General features: G+C 39.2%; 2 protein-coding genes across 2 annotated transcripts; both read left to right on the top strand.

The window, feature by feature from the left end:
- The first annotated feature begins 6,049 nt into the window (after positions 1 to 6,049).
- Positions 6,050 to 13,421, top strand: LOC124223746 (dentin sialophosphoprotein-like). The gene is made up of 43 exons (XM_069137982.1): positions 6,050 to 6,128; positions 6,983 to 7,054; positions 7,149 to 7,208; positions 7,303 to 7,377; positions 7,472 to 7,531; positions 7,626 to 7,685; positions 7,780 to 7,839; positions 7,934 to 7,993; positions 8,088 to 8,147; positions 8,242 to 8,301; positions 8,396 to 8,455; positions 8,550 to 8,609; positions 8,704 to 8,763; positions 8,858 to 8,917; positions 9,012 to 9,071; positions 9,166 to 9,225; positions 9,320 to 9,394; positions 9,489 to 9,548; positions 9,643 to 9,702; positions 9,797 to 9,856; positions 9,951 to 10,010; positions 10,105 to 10,164; positions 10,259 to 10,318; positions 10,413 to 10,472; positions 10,567 to 10,626; positions 10,721 to 10,780; positions 10,875 to 10,934; positions 11,029 to 11,088; positions 11,183 to 11,242; positions 11,337 to 11,396; positions 11,491 to 11,550; positions 11,645 to 11,704; positions 11,799 to 11,858; positions 11,953 to 12,012; positions 12,107 to 12,166; positions 12,261 to 12,320; positions 12,415 to 12,474; positions 12,569 to 12,628; positions 12,723 to 12,782; positions 12,877 to 12,936; positions 13,031 to 13,090; positions 13,185 to 13,244; positions 13,339 to 13,421. The coding sequence occupies exons 1-43, from the start codon at positions 6,050 to 6,052 to the stop codon at positions 13,419 to 13,421; spliced, it is 2,664 nt and encodes an 887-aa protein (XP_068994083.1).
- A 3,831-nt stretch (positions 13,422 to 17,252) lies between these two features.
- On the top strand, positions 17,253 to 19,249 carry LOC124223184 (mucin-21-like). Its single transcript, XM_046634938.2, has 3 exons — positions 17,253 to 17,384; positions 17,591 to 18,031; positions 18,882 to 19,249. Exons 1-3 carry the CDS (start codon positions 17,297 to 17,299, stop codon positions 18,977 to 18,979), a joined length of 627 nt encoding a protein of 208 aa, XP_046490894.1. The 5' UTR covers positions 17,253 to 17,296; the 3' UTR covers positions 18,980 to 19,249.
- The last annotated feature ends 4,620 nt before the right edge of the window (positions 19,250 to 23,869 follow it).

Raw genomic sequence — 23,869 nt, 5'->3', positions numbered from 1 at the left:
TCGGGCCGACTTGCAGAGGTCAAGCCGACAATCTCCCATCGCCAAATGCCGGGCACCAATCAACCGGTCCCGAAACCCGGAAACCTGTACCTCTAACGAAATTGAATTCGATCCTGAAGACGAAAGTGCGGATGAATTTCATCTTCGTTTCGGGCTTGAAATTCGGAACGAGATCTTGGTGAACGTTGAATTCCGAGTCGACTCATCGGAGAAATTGTATTTCAGGTTGTGTTTATTTACGGATTTAATTATGGGGAAATCAATCGATTCGTTGTTAAACCGTTTTTGTGGTACAATAGGTTTAATTGTAAGTTGCGGAAGATTGAGTTTGGAGCGGAATGTGATAGCGAAAAATTAAGGTCTTCCGGCCTGTTAATTTCCGTTTGGGAATCAAAGCTTGCTTGCATATTTCGAATTGAAGGCCGCGAGCGGATCGAGACAAAGACTTGTGAATAAATGATCGGCTAATTAAAGGGCCTCTTTGCGGAGCGTTAATGTTTCATCGGAGGCCTGACTTCCAGCCGCTGATGCCGATGAGGCTCGTTCAGTGGCACCGCACGGCTGAAATCAAGGTCGAGACTGAGAAATTTATACGCGGAGAGAGGCGCGGAGATAGATACCCGGGCTCTGATTGCACTCTCGCTAACCTAGAATCTCCGTCTCTCGAGTGAGTAGCTGTTGCTCGAATTATCGGTAAAAGTTCGCCCGGATATCGAGACTCTGTCCTTGCGGCTACTTTCCTGGTCGTTGGTACCGTAGGTCAGCGTCTATTCGTTCGGTGTCGCTTTTTTGGCCAAAACTTGACTTGCAAAAATGCGAATCACCAAAAAGTCGACGGGACAAAATCCCGTAAGTCAAACTACCGACAGTGAGAAACGTACATTGAGAGAAATTTTTAGTTCCGGTTACCGTTCAGTCTGCAACTATTTTCATTTTTTACCACAATCAAAAAATATAGTACTGGGTAGATAATAAAAATTAGTTTTGTAGCTGTTACCGGAAAGTCTAGTATCCGGTACTATTCTTTCTCATTACGATCACTGTTACTATATTTTCTCGCAACTGTTGCGAAAGTTTAACGCTCGTGCAACGATAAATTGATGTTAAAGCCTTGCTTAACTAAAAAAGTAGAGTAAACCGAGAAAACTGATTTTGCGTTGCAATTACCAAAAAAGGATCGACAGTAGCGTAAAATGGTTAGGCGTACCTCGATTTTCGTAATTCCAACAAAATTCAATCAGTTTTTCTTAACGATACCTATTTTACTGAATTTTTTTAGTTACTGTAACAAGTGAAATATTTTTCAGTGTAGACAAATCATGGATACGAAATGACGACTTGTGGGAATATAAGAATTGAGAACGCAAAAACGTATAAATAAAATTGTACCGACATTTTTTTCTTATGAGAATGCTCAAGATTAAGAAGGGCAACATATTGAATTGCGAAAATACCGAAGAGTCGAAAAGTCGACTTTTGTCAGACTCGCGACTTCGTCGAAAATCTACGAATCCGAATTTATCGAAAATCCCAACTTCGTTACGTTGATTATTCGTTGTTTCAAAATTCGTAACTAGAAAATTTCGGCCTTTAGAATTTCTGGTCTTTCGGGATTTTGACCCCCAACTGGGCTTCGATGTAATGCAGCGGTTTTATCACCTTCTCAAGGGTGAGTATTATAGGAGTTGAGAAGAGAGACGCCACCATTAGCTGCGAAATGATCTTTCGAGAGGGTAAATTGGAAGTAACGACAATAGAATGGCTCTAGACTGGCGGCACTAATTGGCGCTAGATAGCGCTGAAATATAATTAACCGTAGACGCTGAGCTGGCGGGGAAAATGTCACCTGCGAGGGAACTCGATACAGCCGCTGAAACCTAGCTCGCAGGGCAAAGGTGCAAGTTACAAATTGGCAGCCTCGCGTTTCCACTCGTTCTCAGGGATAGCGCGCGTTTCCTCTAATTGTCTGGATTTGCCTGGAATGCTTTTTTCACACGAAATCATCGGCCGTCTTACGTTGGCCCAAAATAAAACAGAATCAACGACGTTAATAATAAGCGACGACATTGCTGCTGAGACGGGTCTTCTTATAGCCCCCAGATGTTGATAATAACTCACAATTAATAACCCGAATCTCACTGCCGGAGGCATTTTAGTGGTTAGATTCTGAAATATCGTTTGTCCGAATCTCTAACGACCGTTCGCGATCGGTTGTATGATAAATATTCAGGATTTCTCTTTACCTTAAAGAATTACGCCGGTTTCGAAAATTCAATAAAATAATTTTTTTTTTTCTAATCTCATGGTAAAAAATTTCAATAGTATTCTCCCAGAGTTTCAAGTCAATTGGAGTAAAATTTTTCAATGAAGATTTCATAAAATATTGTTCAAATGTTGTTCTTTTACATGCCCCAAGTTATAATAAAATAAATTTTTTATCATACTGAGAAAAAAATCAGAGAAAACATGCTTTCCCCATGTAACCCCTTAAAGTTCATTTTTGCCTGGACACCCGGTGAGCAACGGAAGCAGACGAATCCCGTCTCGGATCGTCCGCATGCTTTACCGATCGTGGATATCTCGTACTTTGGAATGGGAACGTGAGGGAAAGGTGCGTTGTTGTGGTTACAAACACGTTCGTGCGTTATCGGGAATGCGTGCCTTCGTGTACTCGCCTGAGACGATATTAAATTCCGTAAATTAACCGTCAGGTGAGACGCCTACGCGGCATCCGAACGCCGAAACAGGTGAGATCCTGCATCCTGGATCCCCAGAGCTATTCGAGGACCCTTCGACCCTCTCGAACTTCACCCGAGGCGCAACTGGGTAGTGGTGGTTACCAGTGATGGTGCCGATGGATGGTAATCTGGGAATCGAGAAACACTTTACCACGGCGTGCATATGGGCAGTCGCTGGTTTGATAAGATCATCGACACGCCCTGTGGCAAATGGTGAAATGAGCATGCTGGAAGCGGGCGAGAGGCTAGCACTAGATCAGCTCGTGCCCACTGCAGTGGAAAGGAGACCCGCCCTGCGGTTACCACATGAGAAGTTTTGAGATCTGCGAGCGTAAAATATTGCTAATGATCGACGCATTAATTACAGGTGATAACCGCGGAGTGAATTTTCCGAGGTTTCTGAAGTCGAAGGCACAGAGACGTGACATGCGATGTTTAAGTCTAACTCCTTAACTGATAGGCACGATTAGCATATAATTCCATGGTATTCCGACGCTTCTCGCCGTCAAATTTTCCCCAGCAACTCCGCCCGCGTCGCTTCGCTAATTGCAAATTACTGTTACGTCATATCCAGTAGCACCTTCAAGGGATGGAAGTAAGGAAACGCACCACTACCCCTTACTTTAAACGAGAAGTATAATTTCAGTAGACTCCGTTCCATTATTACCTAGGCACTTGAAACTCAAGGAAATTTTGCGCGGCATTGAATCCAGGAGAGAATCAAACACCATAAAAAAAAAACCCGAGGTTATTGTGTCGAGGATGAAGAGGAAATTTAACAGCGTAAATAGTGTGAATTTCTTATTGCCGCCATTTTTCTCTCGGAAAATAAAAGGGCCAGCGGCTTAAACTTTCTTGCATTTCGAGCAAAACGTTGGCAAACTTAAATGAGTTGATGATTCTTTCGTTATTAGTTCACCCCGTGTTGAAATATGAAAATAGGAATCAAAGCGAAGAGAGATGCGAGAGGATGAACATGAGAAGGAAACAAAAACAGAAAAACTGCGTAAATCTGTACCCGCCTGGGGGAAATTTCGCCAGGGGTTGATGGTTAATCAGGATGATTTGATGTACCGAGCCGCAGTTTTTAACTTTCCTCGTGATTAAAAAATTAATCTCTCTGTTGTTATTGAGGCTGAACTAATAAATAATAAAAAGCACGGCGTTGTTCTTGTACATAAAATAACTCTCGAATGAATTGTAAGCAAGCCCGATGGAATAAAAGTGGTATTGCACTGAAATTAGCAACGTCATTGAAATTATAATTTTTCCCCAGATGTATCAGTTTCCCAGGCGTGTATGAACACGAATTTTTTTCAAGAGGTCACAAATAATTTCAAACCGATTTTTCATACGCGTGACTGAATTCGGATAGCAATTAAACGTTCAACTACTAGTTCAAAAACTACTAAAAGCAACTTCATCTACGCAGAGGAATCTGGAGGAGATGTGTAAGCCATGCCAATCATCAGCAAACAGAAAACTGCAGTCGCTTATACATATATATATATATATATAAATATATGCTCCAATTACCTGAAATAAAGGTGAAAAATATTTTGAAAAAAACGACTTTGACAGAAAGTGTGCCGCACCTGCTCAATCATGAGAAAGAAGAATTTGGTTGGCATGCCAGATGTTGAATGCAAAGATTTAATCAACCCAGTTTCGGTTTGATACACAAGTAAACTGTTTGCCAACGAAATTTTCATTGCCAATTGCGACTATCTTGATGGAGAGATGAAATTAGAATATTTTTTGGTAACTTTGTAAAATTAACGACGGAACCAGGAATCGAACCATGCATCTACGGATGCTTTGCTGAAGACTTACACCACTAATTAATTTCTGTTATCACACGTATATTTGAATTAATGTTATTTCGTGCGTGTTCAATTCAGTCTAAAGGTAGTGTACTTAGCCGAATTTGAATTGCCAATACGTATACATTAGACTGTATAAAAAAAATCGACCATTTTTTTTTCAAAATTTAAGTAAATAATATTGTTTGAAATGACAAATAAAAGATGATGTCCAAGTTTCAGCTCTTAATATTAATATTTATGGTGCCTCGTCGCCATTTTTCATTTCTCATTTAAATGTAAGTAATTTTTTTTTTTGTTTTTTAATTTGAAATGTTATAACTCGTCAACGCATAAACGTACTAATTTTATCAAAAGGTATTTTTGCAGGGAATCTAGCGCTCTGCAAAAAAGGTCTTGTATCATTTTATGATAAATCTATTCTGTCGAAAGTTATTTAAGGTCAGAGGTCAACAGAGGACCTTAAATAGCTTTGAAACAGTAGATTTATCACAAAATGATAAGAGACCTTTTTGTAGAGCGTTCGATTCACGGCAAAAACAAGTTCTGGTCTTATCAGTACACTAATGCGTCAACGAGTTGTAAAATTCCAAAGATAGAAAATAATTTTCCCAGATTTTTTGAGTGGGAAATAGACAAACGTGACCAGGCACCTCTAATATTAATGTTCAAAGCTGAAACTTAAACAGCATTTATTTTCGTCATTTGGAACAATATTTTTGACTTGAATTTTGAAAAAAAAAATAGTTGATTTTTTTATACAGTCTAGTATACACAGTCTCCAATCTGCTTCTGAGACGAAATCAGCGATGTATATATATATATATATATATATATATATATATATATATATAGGTATATCTTTATAGCTATGAGATAATTTGGCAGGGTATTGATAAAAAACATTATTCTTGTTGTTTTGACAAAAGATATTCAAACAAATAATAAATGAATATACCACTGTAGCACATCTCCAGGGGTGAAGAATGCAAGATCATTTGTACAGTTATGATTGTATTTACAAATGGATAACTGTCTTGGATCGAGATAATTAATTCATAGGGCAAATTTGTCTGAAATTGATTAATACTGTTTTCTTTGAACTAAGAACTACGTGGCTGTTGGTCAGTTCAGCATATTGTTGTTCAGGGAACAAGAAACGAAATTTTATACGTGCATGACACTAGGAATAAATTTTGGAAGCCTTGGCTTGTTGAAAGCTATCAAAGAATCGACATTTGATGTCAGCATCAAAAACATCAAGGTTTCAGACAGAATTATGCACACAAGTGTGAAAAAGTGGGTGAGACTTGTTCAGTTTGATGACAGAACGTCCTGAATATTCGGGGAATTTACGTGCACATAATGCTATTGGGTAAATTGTTTGCAAAGACCGGGCAACGATTTTGTCGGTGCGTATATAAATACGAAACTCGCGAAGAGCTTGCAAAAGCTTATTGCAATCCGATCAAGAATACGACATTAAACATGAATCGAATCACCTATTTGATTCTCGCTCAGCTGGTGCTGGTCCTACTATACGGAAACGTCCAGGCCCGAAGATTATGTGAGTGCACTATTCCAAATCGCTGGATTATTTTCTGAAATTGTCATGACTTGAGTAGAATATAAGAGGCATCCGCAGATAGACGCATGTCGATACTTTACCTAAAACTGTTCATTAATAACTGTGTGATAGAACAACCATGATGGTAACAATAACGTGATGCGTGTAGTTCCGCGAAACTGAAAAATGTATTAAAAAAGGGTTCAGAATCGGATTGTAAATCAAAACTGGCAATTACGATTAGCGATAGATGTGTGCATGACATAAATGAAACTTCAAAAGTCGTATATCATGCAGTATTACACCCTGATAATATCATTGGGCCGTACAGTTAGATTGGGCATTGATAACGATATGTACTCTCGAATACTTTGGTAGGTGCAAACTGATTGTGTTCTGATGCTCGTGTGAAATACAAGAGAAACGATGAGCCACCTTAGAAAATTCGTCATTCAATGATGATCTTGCCCAGATGTGTGAAGATTTCTATCAGCAGCCTGTCTGCATGGTTATTTGTTCCGTAATCACGAAAAATGATGATTTTTCATCTGAATACGAATCTGCGGACTATAAAAAAGACTCATAGTAAAGAATAAAGGCAAATGTTTCATGGGTATACTTGTGTCCCTTGAAAGAGAGGGGTGAGAATTTTTGCCCAATAATTCAACATTACTTTTTAATCCATCAGATCGCAGGACCGTGGTTTCCCCGTACGATTCGGAATACTCTCGTCGTAAAGAAGAAATAAACGGTCAACGATATTAGTGAATATCTTCTTGTTAGGCTTGCGTTCTTTCACATAGATACATCAAGGTTATTGTGCTGCTATTTCCCATTATCTTTTTTTCCAACAGCCGGTGGCAGCGAGTATTTATTCTGTAATTCTGGCTCTTCTGATAACAAGAAGGAGAACAATAGTGATGACTGTGAGTGACTTTTTCATTTTTATGCTTTCGATCTGTCAGAAAAACGTTGCCAGATTTGTTTATTATTCTAAACAAATATTTCTCATTTCATTAGCCGGTAACAGCAAGGATGGTTCCACACCTTGGCAGAAAGAAGATAAGAACGGTCAGCAATGTGAGTGACTTTTTCCTTTTTATGCTTTCGATCTGTCACAAAGCCGTTGTAAGATTTGTGTATGATTGTAAACGAATATTTCTTATTCCATTAGCCGGCATCTCTGTGGGATCACACGATGGTATAGGTATTTCATCTGGCGGAAGCAAGCAGAAAGACGGTGATAAATGTAAGTGACAATTTTCGTTCCATGCTTTCGATCTTCCACGTTGACGTTGCAAGATTTAATCATCATTGTAAACAAACATTTCTCATTTCATTAGCCGGTGACAGCAAGGATGGTTCCACACCTTGGCAAAAAGGAGATAAGAACGGTCAGCAATGTGAGTGACTTTTTCCTTTTTATGCTTTCGTTCTTCCACATTGACGTTGCAAGATTTGTTTATCATTGTAAACAAACATTTCTCATTTTATTAGCCGGTGACAGCAAGGATGGTTCCACACCTTGGCAAAAAGGAGATAAGAACGGTCAGCAATGTGAGTGACTTTTTCCTTTTTATGCTTTCGTTCTTCCACATTGACGTTGCAAGATTTGTTCATCATTGTAAACAAACATTTTTCATTTCATTAGCCGGTGACAGCAAGGATGGTTCCACACCTTGGCAAAAAGGAGATAAGAACGGTCAGCAATGTGAGTGACTTTTTCCTTTTTATGCTTTCGTTCTTCCACATTGACGTTGCAAGATTTGTTTATCATTGTAAACAAACATTTCTCATTTTATTAGCCGGTGACAGCAAGGATGGTTCCACACCTTGGCAAAAAGGAGATAAGAACGGTCAGCAATGTGAGTGACTTTTTCCTTTTTATGCTTTCGTTCTTCCACATTGACGTTGCAAGATTTGTTCATCATTGTAAACAAACATTTTTCATTTCATTAGCCGGTGACAGCAAGGATGGTTCCACACCTTGGCAAAAAGGAGATAAGAACGGTCAGCAATGTGAGTGACTTTTTCCTTTTTATGCTTTCGTTCTTCCACATTGACGTTGCAAGATTTGTTTATCATTGTAAACAAACATTTCTCATTTTATTAGCCGGTGACAGCAAGGATGGTTCCACACCTTGGCAAAAAGGAGATAAGAACGGTCAGCAATGTGAGTGACTTTTTCCTTTTTATGCTTTCGTTCTTCCACATTGACGTTGCAAGATTTGTTCATCATTGTAAACAAACATTTTTCATTTCATTAGCCGGTGACAGCAAGGATGGTTCCACACCTTGGCAAAAAGGAGATAAGAACGGTCAGCAATGTGAGTGACTTTTTCCTTTTTATGCTTTCGATCTTCCACATTGATGTTGCAAGATTTGTTCATCATTGTAAACAAACATTTCTCATTTCATTAGCCGGTGACAGCAAGGATGGTTCCACACCTTGGCAAAAAGGAGATAAGAACGGTCAGCAATGTGAGTGACTTTTTCCTTTTTATGCTTTCGATCTTCCACATTGATGTTGCAAGATTTGTTCATCATTGTAAACAAACATTTCTCATTTCATCAGCCGGTGACAGCAAGGATGGTTCCACACCTTGGCAAAAAGGAGATAAGAACGGTCAGCAATGTGAGTGACTTTTTCCTTTTTATGCTTTCGTTCTTCCACATTGACGTTGCAAGATTTGTTCATCATTGTCAACAAACATTTTTCATTTCATTAGCCGGTGACAGCACGGATGGTTCCACACCTTGGCAAAAAGGAGATAAGAACGGTCAGCAATGTGAGTGACTTTTTCCTTTTCATGCTTTCGATCTTCCACATTGATGTTGCAAGATTTGTTCATCATTGTAAACAAACATGTCTCATTTCATTAGCCGGTGACAGCAAGGATGGTTCCACACCTTGGCAAAAAGGAGATAAGAACGGTCAGCAATGTGAGTGACTTTTTCCTTTTTATGCTTTCGTTCTTCCACATTGACGTTGCAAGATTTGTTCATCATTGTAAACAAACATTTTTCATTTCATTAGCCGGTGACAGCAAGGATGGTTCCACACCTTGGCAAAAAGGAGATAAGAACGGTCAGCAATGTGAGTGACTTTTTCCTTTTTATGCTTTCGATCTGTCACAAAGCCGTTGTAAGATTTGTGTATGATTGTGAACGAATATTTCTTATTCCATTAGCCGGCATCTCTGTGGGATCACACGATGGTATAGGTATTTCATCTGGCGGAAGCAAGCAGAAAGACGGTGATAAATGTGAGTGACAATTTTCGTTCCATGCTTTCGATCTTCCACATTGACGTTGCAAGATTTAATCATCATTGTAAACAAACATTTCTCATTTCATTAGCCGGTGACAGCAAGGATGGTTCCACACCTTGGCAAAAAGGAGATAAGAACGGTCAGCAATGTGAGTGACTTTTTCCTTTTCATGCTTTCGATCTTCCACATTGATGTTGCAAGATTTGTTCATCATTGTAAACAAACATTTCTCATTTCATTAGCCGGTGACAGCAAGGATGGTTCCACACCTTGGCAAAAAGGAGATAAGAACGGTCAGCAATGTGAGTGACTTTTTCCTTTTTATGCTTTCGATCTTCCACATTGATGTTGCAAGATTTGTTCATCATTGTAAACAAACATTTCTCATTTCATTAGCCGGTGACAGCAAGGATGGTTCCACACCTTGGCAAAAAGGAGATAAGAACGGTCAGCAATGTGAGTGATTTTTTCCTTTTTATGCTTTCGATCTTCCACATTGATGGTGCAAGATTTGTTCATCATTGTAAACAAACATTTCTCATTTCATTAGCCGGTGACAGCAAGGATGGTTCCACACCTTGGCAAAAAGGAGATAAGAACGGTCAGCAATGTGAGTGACTTTTTCCTTTTTATGCTTCCGATCTTCCACATTGATGTTGCAAGATTTGTTCATCATTGTAAACAAACATTTCTCATTTCATTAGCCGGTGACAGCAAGGATGGTTCCACACCTTGGCAAAAAGGAGATAAGAACGGTCAGCAATGTGAGTGACTTTTTCCTTTTTATGCTTTCGTTCTTCCACATTGACGTTGCAAGATTTGTTCATCATTGTAAACAAACATTTTTCATTCCATTAGCCGGTGACAGCAAGGATGGTTCCACACCTTGGCAAAAAGGAGATAAGAACGGTCAGCAATGTGAGTGACTTTTTCCTTTTTATGCTTTAGATCTTCCACATTGATGTTGCAAGATTTGTTCATCATTGTCAACAAACATTTTTCATTTCATTAGCCGGTGACAGCACGGATGGTTCCACACCTTGGCAAAAAGGAGATCAGAACGGTCAGCAATGTGAGTGACTTTTTCCTTTTTATGCTTCCGATCTTCCACATTGATGTTGCAAGATTTGTTCATCATTGTAAACAAACATTTCTCATTTCATTAGCCGGTGACAGCAAGGATGGTTCCACACCTTGGCAAAAAGGAGATAAGAACGGTCAGCAATGTGAGTGACTTTTTCCTTTTTATGCTTTCGATCTTCCACATTGATGTTGCAAGATTTGTTCATCATTGTAAACAAACATTTCTCATTTCATTAGCCGGTGACAGCAAGGATGGTTCCACACCTTGGCAAAAAGGAGATAAGAACGGTCAGCAATGTGAGTGATTTTTTCCTTTTTATGCTTTCGATCTTCCACATTGATGGTGCAAGATTTGTTCATCATTGTAAACAAACATTTCTCATTTCATTAGCCAGTGACAGCAAGGATGGTTCCACACCTTGGCAAAAAGGAGATAAGAACGGTCAGCAATGTGAGTGACTTTTTCCTTTTTATGCTTCCGATCTTCCACATTGATGTTGCAAGATTTGTTCATCATTGTAAACAAACATTTCTCATTTTATTAGCCGGTTACAGCAAGGATGGTTCCACACCTTGGCAAAAAGGAGATAAGAACGGTCAGCAATGTGAGTGACTTTTTCCTTTTTATGCTTTCGTTCTTCCACATTGACGTTGCAAGATTTGTTCATCATTGTAAACAAACATTTTTCATTCCATTAGCCGGTGACAGCAAGGATGGTTCCACACCTTGGCAAAAAGGAGATAAGAACGGTCAGCAATGTGAGTGACTTTTTCCTTTTTATGCTTTCGATCTTCCACATTGATGTTGCAAGATTTGTTCATCATTGTAAACAAACATTTCTCATTTCATTAGCCGGTGACAGCAAGGATGGTTCCACACCTTGGCAAAAAGGAGATAAGAACGGTCAGCAATGTAAGTGACTTTTTCCTTTTCATGCTTTCGTTCTTCCACATTGACGTTGCAAGATTTGTTTATCATTGTAAACAAACATTTTTCATTTTATTAGCCGGTGACAGCAAGGATGGTTCCACACCTTGGCAAAAAGGAGATAAGAACGGTCAGCAATGTGAGTGACTTTTTCCTTTCTATGCTTTCGTTCTTCCACATTGACGTTGCAAGATTTGTTCATCATTGTAAACAAACATTTTTCATTTCATTAGCCGGTGACAGCAAGGATGGTTCCACACCTTGGCAAAAAGGAGATAAGAACGGTCAGCAATGTGAGTGACTTTTTCCTTCTTATGCTTTCGATCTTCCACATTGATGTTGCAAGATTTGTTCATCATTGTAAACAAACATTTCTCATTTCATTAGCCGGTGACAGCAAGGATGGTTCCACACCTTGGCAAAAAGGAGATAAGAACGGTCAGCAATGTGAGTGACTTTTTCCTTTTTATGCTTTCGTTCTTCCACATTGACGTTGCAAGATTTGTTTATCATTGTAAACAAACATTTCTCATTTTATTAGCCGGTTACAGCAAGGATGGTTCCACACCTTGGCAAAAAGGAGATAAGAACGGTCAGCAATGTGAGTGACTTTTTCCTCTTTATGCTTTCGTTCTTCCACATTGACGTTGCAAGATTTGTTCATCATTGTAAACAAACATTTTTCATTCCATTAGCCGGTGACAGCAAGGATGGTTCCACACCTTGGCAAAAAGGAGATAAGAACGGTCAGCAATGTGAGTGACTTTTTCCTTTTTATGCTTTCGATCTTCCACATTGATGTTGCAAGATTTGTTCATCATTGTAAACAAACATTTCTCATTTCATTAGCCGGTGACAGCAAGGATGGTTCCACACCTTGGCAAAAAGGAGATAAGAACGGTCAGCAATGTGAGTGACTTTTTCCTTTTCATGCTTTCGTTCTTCCACATTGACGTTGCAAGATTTGTTTATCATTGTAAACAAACATTTTTCATTTTATTAGCCGGTGACAGCAAGGATGGTTCCACACCTTGGCAAAAAGGAGATAAGAACGGTCAGCAATGTGAGTGACTTTTTCCTTTTTATGCTTTCGATCTTCCACATTGATGTTGCAAGATTTGTTCATCATTGTAAACAAACATTTCTCATTTCATTAGCCGGTGACAGCAAGGATGGTTCCACACCTTGGCAAAAAGGAGATAAGAACGGTCAGCAATGTGAGTGACTTTTTCCTTTTTATGCTTTCGTTCTTCCACATTGACGTTGCAAGATTTGTTCATCATTGTAAACAAACATTTTCCATTTCATTAGCCGGTGACAGCAAGGATGGTTCCACACCTTGGCAAAAAGGAGATAAGAACGGTCAGCAATGTGAGTGACTTTTTCCTTTTTATGCTTTCGATCTTCCACATTGACGTTGCAAGATTTGTTCATCATTGTAAACAAACATTTTCCATTTCATTAGCCGGTGACAGCAAGGATGGTTCCACACCTTGGCAAAAAGGAGATAAGAACGGTCAGCAATGTGAGTGACTTTTTCCTTTTTATGCTTTCGTTCTTTCACATTGACGTTGCAAGATTTGTTCATCATTGTAAACAAACATTTTTCATTTCATTAGCCGGTGACAGCAAGGATGGTTCCACACCTAGGCAAAAAGGAGATAAGAACGGTCAGCAATGTGAGTGACTTTTTCCTTTTCATGCTTTCGATCTTCCACAAAGACGTTGAGAGATTTGTTTATTACTGTGAACAAATGATTCTCATTGCATTAGTCGGTGACAGCAAGGATGGTTCCACACCTTGGCAGAAAGAAGATAAGAACGGTCAGCAATGTGAGTGAATTTTTCCTTTTTATGCTTTCGATCTTTTACAAACACGCTGCAAGATTTGTGTATGATTCTGAACGAATATTTCTTATTCCATTAGCCGGCATTTCTGTGGGATCACACGATAGTATAGGTATCCCAAATGGCGGAAGCAAGCAGAAAGACGGTGATACATGTGAATGACTTTTTTCTCCATAAGTTTTTGTTCACCCACAAAGATACTGGAACATCTTTGTTCTACTTTTCACCAATATGTGTCATTAAATTAGTTCATGGCAGTGGATTGTCTAATCTGAACCCTCTCTCTGACGGGGTAAAGACAGACGTCCATCAACGTCAATAGACGTTTAGTCATTATTTTTCAGTCTCATCGCATCCAAGCTCGTAATATTCCGCGTGATTATTCAGTGCCATTTTCTATTTCAACAGCTATCGAGTCATAATTCTCTCGTTCATAATCTTCTGCTGACACAGAAATGGGAAACAGTCATGGTGTATGTGAATCATTTTTTTTTTTGTTTTGGCTTTTCTTCTGTATGATCGTGTTTTTCACCATACACAAAACAATTCTCAACATGTCGTTTTTGTGATTTACTGCTTTACGGAGTCCAATAATCTTTACTTTTTCTACAGTCATTCTTGGAGCCTAATTTTGCCAACCTCTCATAATCTGCTATAGTATCAACAGCACTTTTCATTTTCATAATATCATCACTCGCAGGTCTGTACAAATGAATCAAGGATAGTATTCCTCCGTGGTTTTTCAGGACATCTTATCATTGATCCCTAACCTGCAGTCATTTATCGAGACCGCTCACTAAAATATCTTTCATTGGAATAAATCTTAAATGTTGCATTCAAATGTTCCTTGAGACGCAAGTGATCCGCTACTTTTTTTCTTATGTGTCACCCGTGCCATATGATCACTTGGACTAACTTCATCAACAGTTCTTTCGTCATGCTTCAGATATTGCGGTTTTCCTAAACCCACGAACTTCAGTTACAGATGCAACGAATTTCCAACTTTCATCACCAAGAATAAAGATCTAGAGAGACATTCTTCAGGCAGCATCATAAGGCACACAGTACTTTGATACAAGCGACGTCGAACGAGCAGTATAAAAGCTGTGCATCAAAGAAATTCATGTTTTCGTGCTGATTAGGTCATGTTATTACACTTATGTTGATTCGTTTTTCTGTTTTCTCATTCAATGGTTTTTCACTTATTTTTCATATTTATGAATTCAACGAATATATTTGGCGTTCCAAATATCTCGAAGCACGTCAGTATGCACCTGTAATCATTAGGATGTTCATTTCGTTAACACACGTGGTGGATTTCAAATATTCTTAAGTGTTACTCTAAATTAATGTGTACGTATTGCTTTAATTCATGTACTTACCATTTAAGAAATTTTATTGAATAAGGAAAATGATATTTTTACTCTAATCATTTTCATTTGTAAAAACTTACTTCTGTAATCAGCTATGAATAATAAAGCATGTAGTTGAAACTATATAAAGTGTGCCACTTTTACACGTTTTATTAGTCCTCTCGCAGCCATAAAGACTCCTACCTATTCGAATGCATCCTAATCCATATCGGTTCAAATCCTTATTTAAAACAAAGACCAATAATTCAGACCGTGCGATAACCGCATAGTTTCGTTGCTGGAATACTCATTCTTCCGTGTTCAACTGCTGCTCACTTTTCCTTTGCAACGATACACAAAGTGGATATCAACTTCAAGTGTTGAAAACAATTGCTCGATTTCAAACTTTTTAATTGACTTACGTTTGTTCCGGAAGAATTTCACCAATTTAACAACCCACAAATCTGATTCAGGCAGCATAGATGCCAGTGGTTTTTGACTATTGATTTTATTCCGAGTATCGATTCATCTTGCAGTTTACAGTATATTGAAATCATGCAGCCGATCAGCTTGACCCTCCCGATTTTTTACCTTCCTAAGCAATCAAATTACACATTGCGAGGATAGAGCACGATTTTTTCAGATTTTTTAAATCATCAAAAATCTAATTTCAGGGATTCGCAGATCGGTTAGATCAACATGGCTTCAAATTCAGGTGACCCTTGAGAAACATAGCTGTTTTCTGTGAGCAATTTACAAAATCAAATTTACCAAAATTGTTTTTGCGTCCAGAGAAAACAGGTGTAATATTCGTTTTGTATAACAAAAGCGGAACTTGAACACTCGTCTACATTGAAATGAAAGAGTGTCGATAAAATATAGTTTATTTTAATCGAATTCACAAACTAAATTTCTGGACTAAAAGTTCCAAGCTTCGCAGGTATTCGACAGAACTCTAACCTGAACAAATTTCTCAGAGCAGCAGAACAACTACAATCGGAATTTTGGTAGGTATAAATACAGGACCTTGATATAATCGAAATCGCTATGAGCAATCGAAGATTTGAATTACTATTACTTAAAATCTGAAAAAAAGAAGAACAGTTACTATTCTTTGAAACTCCAAATAATGATTTATCAATTGAAACCATCGTGAATGTTACTGACACGCGTTTTATATTCAGTCACGATTACTAAGCTCAATAAGTGTATTCTATAATCTGTAATCTTATGAGCTCTCACTTCTTAGACGCATAAAAGTGAATACCCAAGTAATCGCTGTCCTGTTTCAAGTTTTAGATTGTTGAAGACTTATAAGACTATACGAAACGAGTTTAATCATTCCCAGGCTTCACTCGCACATCGTCTATGAACTTTTAGATGGCTCCGAAGCCTGTGAAATAACCGATTTCATAAACTTCCGTCGATAGCTGGAAAGAAAAAACTGCTCGCGCTAACGGAATTAATTCGTTGGAAATCTTCGGTATTGAATATTCGTGGAAATGTTTTTCAGGATTTATTCAACTCAACAAAGTTCATTTATTAGAATGACCTTGTTGTGGCCGATAAGAAAATAATTTAAAAAAAAAAAAAAAAACATCGAAACAGAACTTTCTCGATCCTGCAAACGAGACAGAAAATAATGGAATGAATCAAAACAAGGCATTTAAAAACTGAGAAGAAAACATACTATTTAACGCCAGAGAAACTGTGTTAGTCACATTCATTAAGGCTATTTGCCTCAGTGAGTTGGAAAAATAATTAACTTTACAGACTGCCAATGTGTTATTTGTATACTTAGGTATACCTGAATTGTACGTAATTGGCTTTGTACGGTATCAGAGCGTACGTATAATCCACGTTTGAATAGATGACGGAATCACATCTGCAATAATACCTCATATTCAATGATAATGATGAACCGCGTAAAACAGATCACGAGAAAAACATTGATAATAAGCTTTAATCTAAGACGTAGTTGTTTCGTCACTGTAAGTTCTAGCATGCTGTGAGTATGATTTATTAAAAATATGTAAACTATCAACAATTTTTTAAGGCACATTGTTGCTCGGCGTGCTCCCTAATTACCCAGAACATATCCTGTGTTATCAAATATTTCTCCACCCTCTCGATGCTGATAATGAGAACAGAGACGTTATTGTAGAGAAGTGGAAAATTCCGCGGAGTAGAAAGAAGAGCAAGATAAAAACACGAAGTTATAACGACGCTCGAAAGATTCTCATGAGAAATTTTCAGAAAATGACCGTTAACATTAAGTACGGAATCCTTGAGAGTATCAAAGCCCCAAACTAGTAGAATTTCAAACAATCATTGCTCAGAATAGCGTGGCTCAAATGCTGCGATAGTATGAAACGTGCATGTATTTTATTCCGAGGGCAAGTATAGCGATTCCTAATTCTCGGAACCTCCTTACGAACTGAGGATGAAACATCGAAATGCGTAATCAGGCGAGTGGAAGAATTCAGACATTAGTGCAACAAATAAATATCAATGAATTAACTATATGGAAGAATAGTGGGGTGATTAAAATTGAATAGATATTTTTCTGCACTTGCACCTGGGTAAATTTATCAAAGATGCAAAAGCGAGTGCAGTACGGGTATAAAATATACTGTACTCTCGACCGACGTTCAGTGCAAAGCATTTTGTTACGAGTGCTACACCATGTTTACCACCAAGCAAATTGTCTATGTTCTCCTAGCAGCGTTGGTATATTTCCAATTCTGCGACACGATCTCTGCTGGAAAGGATGGTGAGTAGACAACATTACTTTGAACCGAGTATCGCTTGCTCACATATTGTGAAAAGTAATTCGAGAAAAGGATTTCTCCTCCAAGAAACTTTTTCACCGACATCGTTATGCGGTGAAACACTTCCTCGTATTTTCCCTACATTGAAGTAACAGAGTTACCATTTTACCGGCAAAACATTAACGATTCTAATGTATTTTTACCAAAGATACGGCCAAAAATTCTACGACACCGAGCGCCGGAAACGCCACGACTGGTGCAAACACTACGACACCGAGTACCGGAAACAGCACAACCGGTACGAATGCCACGACCCCCAGTTCCGGAAACAGCACAACCGGTACGAATGGTACGACAACGAGTCCTGGAAACAGCACAACCGGTACGAATACCACGACCCCCAGTTCCGGAAACAGCACAACCGGTACAAATGGTACCACAACGAGTCCTGGAAACAGCACAACCGGTACGAATGGTACGACACCGAGTAGTGGAAACAGCACAACCGGTGCGACTGGTACGATAACGACTCCTGCAAACAGCACAACCGGTTCCAAGGATACGACACCGAGCTCCACAAACAAGAAAACCGGCGGTGATACTAAAGCAGGCAGTTCCAGTTCCAGTTCCAGTTCCAGTTCCAGTTCCAGTGAGTCAAGCTCACAATCAGTAGCTGAGAAAAAATCGTAGAACCATCCGGTTCTACAGTTGATTTGAGGTTTCTTCGGATTACCGTGCATCATATTTTTGTAAAGTTTACTAAAAATATAAATTACAGTACGCGTGCGACGATAGAGTCGTCACATAAAATTATAACTACTAATTTTTCGAGTATCTGGATTACGAGAAAAAGCCCGGATCCACCGGACGCAAAGCTTCAAATTCGGATCTTGGAACTATCCGGATAGTTCGAGTACTCGAGTATCCCCGGGTATCCGTACTGTTCTAACTATCCAAACTATTCGATTAGTTACACCGCTTGATTTATCTGGATACTTAAACTGTTCGAATAATAGGAATAGTTCGGCTTCCCGCACGAGATTCGCGTCAAGATAGTTGAACTGCAAGTATCCCAGCCACGTGTTAGTTATAACTAATGTTATATGTATACTTTTGATAATGTTTGCGAATTCACTCAGGACTTTGTAGCTAGATATGGAAATAAGAGTACAATTTGAGTACAGTAAAATGGAATTGCCACACGTTGTTCCTTGTGAATTCAACAGCTAGCTTACAATCTTATTAAACTTTGTTGCAAAAATACACGCAATGTTTTTCAAATTTCTCAAACCTCTCGTGTGAATGTAATTTATTTAGAAATTTTTCTGGATGTACTTACGCAATGCGGATGCTCGAACTATACGGATTTGAATTTTCTTAACCAATACTGTTCAGATGTATTTTTAACCGATGGCAGTCTTAATATCGTAGAATTGTTTCTCTTTTTTACCTACGTCAGCAAACCGAGTTGCATTACTTGAATGTTTCCTTCTCTTCAGAATCCAATGGTCTATTGAGTATCGGAGGACGCATGGTGGCTGGAATAGCAGGAGAATTAAACTCGGCACTAGACACTGCACTCCGTATCATGATCTAGAAGTAGAAAATGAAGCTAGCCAACGACTTTTAAGGACGATTCTCATACGAGACAATGCTATTTATATTATTGATAAACGAATAAAATATTACCTCCCGACTCTTGCTCCAAATCCTATAATTAAGAAACCTCCGCACGGAATTGTACGAAGATGAAGAATATCGTGACTGATTGTGAGTCATCTCGAGGAAGATATTTTACTTTTATACAAAAATCAATCGAAAGCTCTGCATAGTCGCCACTATGGGAAATATCAAAGGTACTTGATAACTTTGTGTCTGAATTTTTCAATCTTCTTGCCACGGTGATTTCTTATTATCTCGATATCGCGAGAATGTACGATAAAGCGAAGGGTCTTGCCCAGTCGAAACGAGACGTTATTATTCGTACGCGGACTGTGACGCAGATGAGTTGAAGGTAAAAGTATCGTGGATGAAATTGAGATCAAACGAAAACGACGTCGTTACGCGAGTTTACGTGCAGCCGATGTATCTGCGTGTAGTACACCATGACACTCGTCTCGCAGCTCTGAAAGGGGGGGAGTTAAGACGGAGGGTAACCTCAAGGCAATCGGATTTTATCGTCCATGGAAGCCATACGATAACAATGCCAATTTATCCTCATCGAGTTTCCATTCGTTGAAAAAATTCCAAACTTATGCCAGAGCTCGTTGTCGTTCGAAGGAAAGCTTTTGCAGGAGAATAAAATATTCAGGTGCATATGTTTGATCACTCCTTTACAAACCTCTTACTCTTCGATCTCTCCGTCTTCCTCATTGTTCGGTTCATCCGTCATTATTCAGCATAATGGCGGTTTATTCTTCACCGAGAAAGTACGAGCGATCATTAAACCGAATCCCTCCAGAGCTTTCACTGGAGTGATTAAAAAAAAAAAAAATTAATGCAGTATTTTTTTTTCAATCACACGTTTAATAGTTGTAGGAATAGACAATAAGACGCTTGTCATAATTTGAGCCCGTAATCTGAGTATTTAATGGTTCCTCAACGGTTAATTTTTTGCTAAAAAAAGGTGCTTATAAACTGGAATCACATATATATTAAATATTACTTACAATAATTACAAAATAAATTTTCTCAAGTTGACAGTTAATTAAATGACATGATTTTATAGCGGCTGAAATGCTTTACAGAGATGAAAAATCACGATATTTTGTGATAGATCTAGTATTATATTTTCGTTGTTAATCTCGAAAAACAGGAAATTTTTATACGATTTCAACTTTAACCTTGAATAACTTTTTAAAGAGTTGGCTTATGAAAAAATTGTAAGAGACCTTTTTTTGTAAAGCATAAAAGTCCCAACAAAAATACGTATCGGACACTTATGTACATCGCTTCGTTACTGAGTAATTACAAAATTTAGACATAACTAAAATTATTGTCTCACGATAATTAAATGGAAGATGGAAAAATTGCGTTCAGTACACAATAAATTATAACAAGCATCTTATTTTTATTTTCTACTACTGTTAAGCGTGTAACTTTCAAATAAAAAAAAAACTAATAGTCAATTTTTTTGGACCACTCTACACCGCTCACGCCTGTTCGACAAGGCATTCTGTTAATTTTCGAATATTCGTTCAAAAAACAGACCGCAAGCAGTCCGTGTGAATTTGAGCTTTACACGTCAAGAATCCAAACTGACAAGTGCCACTGGTTAATTGATCACTTCGAGAATGTCGATAGTTGCGTTACAAACCACAACCAGATGCACAAGATCATCAGCTATGAGTTTTATTTTACCGAGAAGATATAATAACCGGCTTTGAATTCCACAGAAAATTACATGCTGCCACAAACGCGCATTTCTCCGTCTGGTCCTAAAAGCAGACAGTGAAAGTGTAACAGCAACGCCCGAGGGTGAACTCGGGATCCACTTTACAACGTAGTTCGTCCGCCGAGCGTTTTGGACGCTAGAAAATTTCACGGGCAAAGAAATTCCACAGGATGCAAGGCGGCCGCTTTAATTCTACGGGGGTCAGCTGTTTCCGAAAAGAAAGTGCGAATTTTATGAGTTTCCAACGCGACCCACGCGGTCGTAATTCATTCGAAATCAGCCAAACCCAAGTGCCGATGGATCGATCTTGCCGGCGATCGACGAGCAAGTCCGTCGAGCGTCCTAATCGCGTACGTAAAGGCGATGCTGATTTATATTATTATCGCATTGGCCCCGATACGAGACGTGGGAAAAAGAACAAAAAACTCTTCTTCTTCCCGAGATTGCCTGTGTTAGCCACACTGAGTTCCGAAGTCACGAGACGATCTCAACGATCCTTGGCCGATTATATTCATTCATCTGCTACTGATTAATTGAGCCTCCGAGTAGACTGAAAAAAAAAAAAAAAAAAAAACCAATCGCGCAAAAATGACGAGTCCGTTTTTCGCATCGCTTGATTCCTTCCCATCCATCCTTCATTTCACTTCGTTCATCTCAATCTTCGTCCTTTGTCGATCGCCAAAACGACCTCAATCACGTTTTAGAAAAAAGTTGTCAACGTCCTTTACTCTTTTTCTCTACGATTCAGTCGGGGATTACACCGGTTCGCTTAAGGTTTCTCAATTGGTTTCAGTTTTCAGGAGTAAAGAATAAAAAAAAGAAACATACCGTCAATTCATCCCGACTACGGTTCTTATTGCCAAAACCGAGCTTCGCCATTAGAGGTCCCTGAATTTCGGTCGAGACGAGCAGCTGGAGCGAGTGTGCCGGGGAAATCACTCCGAGCTACTTCAGCGTCGCGTTTTGCATGCAAATCAACTAGTCCTGCAGGTAGGGATAATCCTAGGCCAGATCTTGAGCGCACCACGTCGGGTCTGAGGAATACGTGATAATATTATATTAGCGTGGCCGGCTGCCTGGGCTCCGTAGACGTCGTGGGAAGACTGGCTGCAGAAGCCGTCGACGAAACTCGTCCGAGGCTCGAATTGCGCTTGACAAAGGCATAACTCTGTTCGAATCACGCCCCAAAGTCGATCGAAATTAAAACCTGAACTCCTAATTGGCTTCCCACGTTCCAAGACGAACCTCGGATTCGAAATCAAGACGCTGTTGGGATCGCCGGATATTCGACCCCCCGCAAGGATAGATGATCCTGCGGATTTCTTTCTCGAACTGATTTTGTTTTTCGTTTGTCGGTATGATTCACCGGCTGAACTCTGAGCTTGTGTTTGTGACAACGTGTCTTTCGAAAAACGACAGGTGACTGCGACACGTGTCATTCGCGTTGCCGAACTCGGCTCAAAGGATCGTCGAGGATCAAAGCTCCAGCTCTGAACGACGCGAGGTTAAAAGCTCACGCCAATTTTACGGTAAGATGTCTGTGCTTTCAACCTGGATCAAGCCTGGGTATCCATTTGACGACGCATGCTATACAAGTATTCGAGATGTCTGAGTAAGACACGTTCGGATCGAGTCCGACTTATTCCTGGAAGAAGATTTAAAAGCTCGACTAACATTGGAGGATGAAAATGAAACGCGTGCGTACTCGAAAAATTTGTGACAAATGCTGAGAAAATTTTTTTCATAAAACCTGAAGGAAGTGGGAAAATATTTAAAGGTCGCTACCAATTACTGTGATATTTTTTATTTATTTTTGTGTGTACACTTTACGGACTTGTGTATATATTGGTTTATTGCTTTTTATTTTATTTTTTTGTATCGTGGTCCAATTAATAGTTCACCAATGAACAATAAACTGCGTCTAACAATTCCGCAGTTGACTGTTCTCGTCTTTTATCCGAAAGAATAATCGTCTCGGCGAAATTTGGATAACAGTTTTTGTTATCGAAATAAGAATATCGCATCACGTTAATGTCACTATTTTGTTTTCAGTACTGATTTTCACGAACAATGATTAATTAAACCGCGATACGAAAAAAAAAAAACTAACATTATAAATATGTATAAATCTGTAAGATGTACACATAGAAGTAAATAAAAAATATTACAACAACTGGTAGCGGCCTCTAAATATTTTTCCACCTCCTTCGGATCTTACGACAATTTGTTTATTCATATATTTTTTTTCAGTATTTGTTACAAATTTTTCGAACGACTCCTTAAAAAATTTCTCGATTGTTTTTTTTTTGTTTTTTCTTCCGTTGACGACAGGGCGAATCTTTTGTGAAATAGACAGCCGATTATCAGCCACTGTAGCGCGTATAACGGCGTGTTGCCATTTAACAAACGAAGCTGGGAGGGAAGTTTCACCCCCGGGGAAATCGGCTGATCGAGTCAAATATTTGAAGGAACCGTCGCCCCTTCAACCTCCCGTGTATAATCGATTACCAACGGTGGGCGGTCCGCGTGGAGACCATCATAGACTGTTGATCGAATTGCGGAATCCGGCGGGATTATGCGAGGCGAATATAAGCTCGCGAAACGAGAGCTTCGAAGCGCGAGCGAAAACTGCAGGCGAGCAAAAGTTGTTCCAAACCTTGTTTCGGTGAAAAAAACGTGCTTCTCGACTGGGAAATTTCACCCTCTTAGCTTTCCTCCGAATTCCGTGAAGGAGAGTAGCGACTCGATATTGGCTCAGAGTTTTCGGGAATTCGATTTCGGCCCCTCGAAGGGCGTGTATTCCCCGCCGTATTAGCGGGATGTACTTTACCCCTGTGCACACCCTCTCTCACTCCTCGGTGACACCGAGAACGAGGGCGTCAAGCGTGACGTCATCGTCGACGGCGAGAAATTTTCACATTCGACGACATTTTCATCCCGAGGTTTAAATATGCCCACGCATGAACATGACTCGGGTAAAGATTCGGGGAACCGGGTCTGAAAGCCCCAAAGCGTCGGTCGTTAGCCTTGGTTAATTAATGCTCGACGATTCTCGGCCGTTATTATTAGCTCGATTCGCGTTCGAACCGCGGG

The sequence above is a fragment of the Neodiprion pinetum genome, chromosome 7, assembly GCF_021155775.2.
Source record: "Neodiprion pinetum isolate iyNeoPine1 chromosome 7, iyNeoPine1.2, whole genome shotgun sequence".
Lineage (NCBI taxonomy): Eukaryota > Metazoa > Arthropoda > Insecta > Hymenoptera > Diprionidae > Neodiprion > Neodiprion pinetum.
The sequence above is the reverse complement of the archived record's forward strand: the minus strand, read 5'-3'. Positions and strand labels throughout refer to the sequence as shown.

Coding starts and splice junctions, on each gene's coding strand:
- LOC124223746 (XM_069137982.1), top strand. CDS start 6,050: ATGAATCGAATCACCTATTTGATTCTCGCTCAGCTGGTGCTGGTCCTA. Junction 11,089..11,182: donor AGATAAGAACGGTCAGCAAT/GTGAGTGACTTT, acceptor TCATTCCATTAG/CCGGTGACAGCAAGGATGGT. Junction 11,397..11,490: donor AGATAAGAACGGTCAGCAAT/GTAAGTGACTTT, acceptor TCATTTTATTAG/CCGGTGACAGCAAGGATGGT.
- LOC124223184 (XM_046634938.2), top strand. CDS start 17,297: ATGTTTACCACCAAGCAAATTGTCTATGTTCTCCTAGCAGCGTTGGTA. Junction 17,385..17,590: donor GATCTCTGCTGGAAAGGATG/GTGAGTAGACAA, acceptor TTTTTACCAAAG/ATACGGCCAAAAATTCTACG. Junction 18,032..18,881: donor CAGTTCCAGTTCCAGTTCCA/GTGAGTCAAGCT, acceptor CCTTCTCTTCAG/AATCCAATGGTCTATTGAGT.